The sequence below is a fragment of the Hyaena hyaena genome, unplaced genomic scaffold (assembly GCF_003009895.1).
Source record: "Hyaena hyaena isolate Hyena2069 unplaced genomic scaffold, ASM300989v1 scaffold_386, whole genome shotgun sequence".
Classification (NCBI taxonomy): Eukaryota; Metazoa; Chordata; class Mammalia; order Carnivora; family Hyaenidae; genus Hyaena; species Hyaena hyaena.
In genome coordinates, this window is record NW_024081020.1 from 951,051 (window position 1) to 957,050 (window position 6,000).

Sequence of the window (6,000 nt, forward strand, 5' to 3'; positions counted from 1 at the left end):
AAAATCAAAAATGAAATATGTATTTCTTTTTTTATATTTTCACTTAATTTCTTGACAAATAAATTTGATAAAGAGCCTTCCTAACGTGACATGTTGGTAAATTAAGTTCTTAACTGTTAACAATAATTAACGAAGCTTTTATGTCAGTGTTGTTGGTTTCTCATGTGAAGAAAACGATGTTTTTCTGTCACTGTCTTGGGTTCTGGCTGTTGTCCCGCCCCTGTCGCCCTGGACTCCCCGCCCACACGTGTGGTGTCCCGCGGCGCTCGCGGCCTCTATGCTGCTGTCCAGAAACGGGTGCGGGTGATGCGGACGTGTAGACCGTTTCCACTCGTCCTTTTCACAGCCGGGCTTCACGGACGTCTGCGAACTGAAGCTTCTCGGTGCTGTGGAATGAAGGGCCTTGTTAACGAGAGGGTGAACAGCCGCAGGACTGTCCCCCGCTCGCCGCCGGGGCTGAGCTCCTCGTAGCTGCGCGCTCGCTGTTTGTTCTGAGCGTCCGAGGCGCTGACGCTGGCGTGTGACCCCGGTGTGGGCGGCGGCTGCTGAGTCCTGGGCCGCGCCGGGTGCGGGTGCTGCTGGGCCACGGCGTGGACACGTGAGGTTGGCCCGGGCCGCCAACGGCTTGGCGTCGTCCTGTGACCCCCGGCCGGGCCCTAGGGGGGCTGCCGTCCTGGCCTTTCCTGTCTTCCTCCCTGTCAGCTCAAGGGCGCGCTGAGGCCTCGAGGCTGCCGCGCACTCACCCTTCCGTCTCCCCGTAGACACCAGGCCCCTGCGGGGTGGGAAAAGTTAGCAGTCTCTCTGCTCCCGGGGGTGGGGAGGGCAGAAGCTTCCTGAAGGTGCTGTCCTCCTGGGTGCCCAGCGTGAAGTGTGTTGTGCGCTTTGCCTCTGATGCTAACAGGGCAGAAGAGCCTGTGCCTCACCCGCCCTCGCGGTGGCCCATGCAGATGTCCCGCCACGGTGACAGTGTGTGCGCTCCTCAGCTGGGGGTACATGTTCAGCCCTAAAACTGCGAGGTTGACAGCAAGTTTAAAAAGACACACACGTTTTAATCTTTTAAAAGTAGTTTGTTCCGTGAACGAAGACCACATCCTTCCCCGTGTCTGCCTGTCGGTGGAGACAGGTGCTTGTGGACTATGGGTCTCCTGACAAGGACAGAGCCCCCGGAGGTGCTCGGTCCCCTCCCCTTCAGCAGTGCTGGTGGCCTCCAACTAGCGTCTCCCTCTGGGTGGGGGCCCAGCGTGGCCGAGACCCTCTTGAAGCAGCTCCAGCCAGAGAGGCTTTTGGGGAACACAAGGGGGTCCCGTCTCCCTGCCGCAGGAAGGGGCACTTTCTCTCCAGCCGTAGCTCTCAGAGCTGCCCCTGCGGGGAAAGCCCAGACGTCTCACAGGAGCATCATTTTCTTCCGGTGAGTTTTCTCTTGAGGGATCAGGCTGAGCGGTCTCCCTGGGGGAACGTGTCCCCCTTGGTTTGACCTGTTGTTGGGCAGGTCACAGCTGCCACAGGGACGACGTCTGTTCACTGCCCAGCAGGAACCAAGGCCCCAGACCCAAAGTGAGCAGGCCCGGGGTGGGGAGGCACCCTTATCGGGAACCAGGCCGTGCTGTCCCCACTCCTGACCCTGGCCGTGCGGTCTGGGGCTTTGGCTCCGCCAGGCTTCCCCTGGCTCTTCATGCAGCACTTGGTGAATGTGAGCCGGGAGGGAGGGTCAGGGAAGAGGAGGGGTGCACGGCTGGGGCGTTCTGGAAGAAGTTAGTGGGTGGGATTTCTCAGTGTCACGGTGCCATCTGCTAAAGGACATCACTTTACAAATGATATTTGCCTCTAAGTCTCCGCGTGACCGAGAAGAGCTGGAGTGTCTCATGACTTAATCTTCGAGTGAAATCTCTAGCAGTGATAAAATGGCAAGTCTGATGACGAAGGACAGCTTATTAAATATTAGATTCCGCAATTGTCACTGTTCTGGTAACCGCTTCCTCCCCGGGGCCTGATGGGGTGTCATGCAGACTCACAGAGCCCGGGCCAGGGAAGATTCACTGTTTGGGAAGCTTTCATTTGCCAGCCCAGCGGGTCTGGGGGACAGACTGGCGGTCCCCACACCGCTGAGGACGACAGGCACAACTCCATAAACAGGGCCTGGTCTTTGCTCTTTCCTCCCCGTGAGAAGTAACCAGTGGGGATGCTGTGAGGCGCAAGCCGGCCTCGGGAGCACGCAGACAGATGGCGGGTCGGGGAGCCCCCCCTGCTGGGCTGCACCCCAAGCTGTTCTTACATGAAGATGGCCACCGGGGCTTCCTCCTGAGAGTGGTCCGGTCCCTGATGGGGGCCTGTGTGTGTTTGCCGTCCTCTTTGTCCCCCAGTAACCTTTAAAACTAAAGCCCCACGTATAGAAATAAGGTGACCTTGACATTTAATTTTTGTTTGAATGGCAGTCTTTCCCCGGTGCCTCCGCTGTCCATCACGGCAAAGCCAATTCCATCTCCAGGAAGTGACCGGGTGTGGGCCTGTGTCCCCCTGACCTCCCACAGCTGGTGGCGGGACCGCCCTCCTCGGCCGCCGCTGACCTGCAGTGGGCTCGCAGGCTGCCCGTGTGAGGCGCGCCCTCCCAGGAACGGCGCAGTCCCTCGCCTGCGCGCCGGGACTCGGGGTCCCCTGGGCGGGGCCGGGGTGCAGACGCTGGAGGCCCGCCGGTGCTCCTGCTTCCGCCATCCTGGCCCTTCTCCCTTTGCTCTGGTCGAGGGCTCCCCAGCGAGCCCGGGGCTTTCTCACCCACAGCCGGGCCTGGCATCCCGGGCGGCTTGCCAGCTCGGTGCCGAGGGGCGGTGCCCTGGCCGTGGGTCCCAGGCGCGCGCTGCTGCACCGCGTCCACCTTAAAGACTGGTTCACCAGGGGTGACGTCAGAAGGGCTAACAACCCTGCTACCCAGGGCCTGCGGCTCCCTGGACATTTGGCAGCGGGGGTCACTGTGAGCGAGGATGGCAGAGGCTGCGAGGAAGGGTGGCTTTGAGGCGGTCACTCACTTAGGTGACCTTCACGGTCTCCTTCGAGCCTGGGCCTCACGGCCAACAGCACAGCAGGGCGGCTGTTCCTGTGGGGACAGGAAGCTGGAGCGCGAGTGCGTGCGGGAGGAGAGCGGGGTCCTGCTGCAGGGCCCGGGGATGGCCCGCCATAGAGGCGCAGCCGCGCGCTGATGTCAGGCCCGGGAAGCTGGGCCCCGAGCCACCTCTGCACCTTAGCACCCGCCCTCCGCCGGGACTGCACCCTCAGAACTGGAGAGGGTCTAAGGTGTGTCCGGGGGGCGGGGCGGGGGTTCTGGGCGGCCAGGCCCTATCGGCACCACTGCTGTCAAGGGCCGCCTGCGGCCACAGAGCCCTGGGAATTGGGGGGGGGGGGGGGCTAAACGGAGATGTGCTACACAGCACGCCTCAAAGGCTTCATGGGGAACAAGTAACGGAAAATACATCATTCATAATTAAATTATGTTAAAATGATAATATGCGATATGTTAAGTTAAATATATTAATTTCACCTTTTTTCTTTTTTGCCTTGACCTTGTGTTGGACAAGGCTGGTCTAGAGACACCACCTTCCCTAATGTGTGTGTTGGGGGCGGTGGGGAGTGCCTTTCTCAGAGTGTCCTTGGGATTTAAGTAACTGCGCACCCGCATCCGCGGGGCAGGGGCTGCGGCTCTGGCCCCAGACTGGCCGCGTCCCCCCCCAACCCCGTAGTGGGAGGAGCCGAGCACCTGTCTGCTTCCGGGAGAAGACGGGCGTCTTCATTTTGTAGCCGTGTCGCTGTTCAGAGACACTCCGTAGCTCCCGGAAACCACCGTCAGTTCATCAGACTCACCCGACTCCTTGACGAGGCGGCGGCGCTGCCTCATGTTCAAGGTTTCTTCACGCCAGTGCGTCGCCGCGGGAAGGGAGTCGGGCCTTGGCGGCCTCCCCGCCGCTCCGTGGAGGCCGTGAGGAGGCCGGTTGGTGGCTCTCCTCCCCTGGTGGCCCGGCTGCCCTGCGGCCCCTGGTGGGTCCGAGTGGGGAGCACAGGGGGCGCTTCACCACCCGCGTCCGCCCAGGCTCGTGTTCCTTTTCGGGAGCAGCCCCGGGTCCCAGGACGGGCTCCAGAGCTGGTCCGGACTGAAGGGGGGGCGGGGGGCCGGCGGCTTCCCTCCGGCCGGGCGTGGGCACAGCCGCGCAGCCGTCCCCGCCGGGGTGTCCGCACGGGGGCAGTGGGTGAAAACGGCCGTGACTGCGTGGAGTTCAAGGCTCGTCGTGGGTCAGCAACCAACCGGAGGACGCATTTTCTAGGACAGCTCAAGTCTGTGCTCACAGAACCGAAAACCTGTAGCTTCAGCGCTGCTCTCTCGTAACCTTAACCTTCCCTGTAGTAACCGCCCGCCAGCCCGCGACGGAACTGCGTGCAGCGGGGGTGGGTGCTCTGCGCACGCGCACGCGCCCCCGCACGCGCCCCCACGCACGCCCCACGCACGCACCCCCGCACGCGCCCGCGTCGCGGCGGTGGCCCAGCGCACCCCTGGGTTGCCGGCGGCCTCCGGGCCTCTCGGGAGGAGCCACCGCGTGGCCCCCACCCCGCCCCCTCCCCGGTCCCCACCTGCAGCACAGCCCGTGGCGGGGGTGGGCTGCGTCCTGGCCTCCCCACCCCCGTCCTGGGGACCTCGGGCGCGCCTGAGCCGCGGCCTCTGGGGACGGCGGCGAACGGCCGCCCGCGAGCCGCTCCTCGCCTCTGGGCCCGCCACGTCCCGGGGACCCCAGGCCGGCCCTGCCCACCGCAGGACAGCCGAGGGGGGCCGGGGCCGGGGGCTCCGGATGAGTCGGGAGTGTCACACAGCACGTGAGTAGGAACGAAGTAGACGAGGCTGGAGGGTCCCCAGACCCGCTGACAGGCCCGCGGAGTAACTTCGCTCGCGCGAGCGGCCGCGGCGGCGGAGTGCGGCTTTCTCGGCTGCCCCGTGTTTTGCTGGATTAATGTAAACTGCTTTGTTTGCAGGGTTTATTGTCATCCCAAACCCAGGCCAGCTCTCCAGGCGGGACGGTAGTGTGGTGACCCCCGCGGTCCCCAGGGAGCGACGGACGGAGGCGGGAGCCCCGAGCGCGGACCGAGGAGGCAGCTGTCACCCGGAGTCGTGGGAAGCCCCGCGGGCCGCCGCGAACCGCCTTGTCTGCCGCTCACCGAAGCGGCTGTTGCTGTTTTTAAATCCTGCTTGTGGGGCTGCAGCAAAAAATAAGGAATGGGATTTTCTTGCTTTTTACTCCAAAGTTCAATGTAATTAAAATCTCATATATATATATGTATAAAGTTATACATACGTACATAGTGTAAAATAAAATGTTTCTTGGACAAGAAATCCTCTTAACTGTTGTAAACAGTACTTCACTCTGGTTTTGCACTGATGTTTCTATACTTGGGTGGTCAGGAGGCAGCCCCCAGCGCTCGCGAAGAAGACTGTCACTTTCTGACGGAAATACGCCATTCAGGAAGGCGGATGCTGCGATCTTAGGTCTTCACAAATTGCACTTAAAATAGTTGAATGCTGTTAGGAAATTACTTTAAATATGGGCCTCACAGACTCACGGCCCTCCAGGGTGTGAAGATGCTCTTTTTAATCTTAACATTTATTTTAATACTGTTGTTTCCAGTGCAGTCGGGCTCTGTATTATATGTACAAATAATGTAATTCTGCTACTGGGGGACATGGCTACTTCACCAGTAATTTTCATCAATTTAAGAGTGATGTTTCTAATTCATGAAAACAAATATTAATATTAAAACTATCTTGAATATACCATTTGCTTTATCTTTTGTCAAGTTGGCTCAGTTTTTTAATGTAACCTTTTGTTCAATTAAAGTCTGGTATAAAATTACCCGCCCTCTTCCCACCACGTTCCGGGAAGCGCCCGCTGCGGTGCCCAGGACCGGCTGCTCGAGCCCCGCGCGGCGGCGGCGGCGGCGGCGGCTGCGGCTCCGCGGCCCGGCTTCAGG

At 60.8% G+C, this 6,000-nt stretch overlaps 1 protein-coding gene across 5 annotated transcripts in view; it reads left to right on the top strand.

Annotated features, from left to right (window-relative positions):
• Window positions 1-5,798, top strand: part of WDR20 (WD repeat domain 20) — a 64,911-nt gene extending 59,113 nt beyond the window's left edge. For all 5 annotated transcript variants that reach the window (XM_039251197.1, XM_039251200.1, XM_039251198.1 and 2 more), the window contains one exon: window positions 5,008-5,798. In XM_039251197.1, coding sequence (XP_039107128.1) covers window positions 5,008-5,064 — 57 coding nt within the window. In that variant the 3' untranslated portion in view covers window positions 5,065-5,798. The remainder of the gene's footprint in view (window positions 1-5,007) is intronic.
• Window positions 5,799-6,000: the final 202 nt, after the last annotated feature.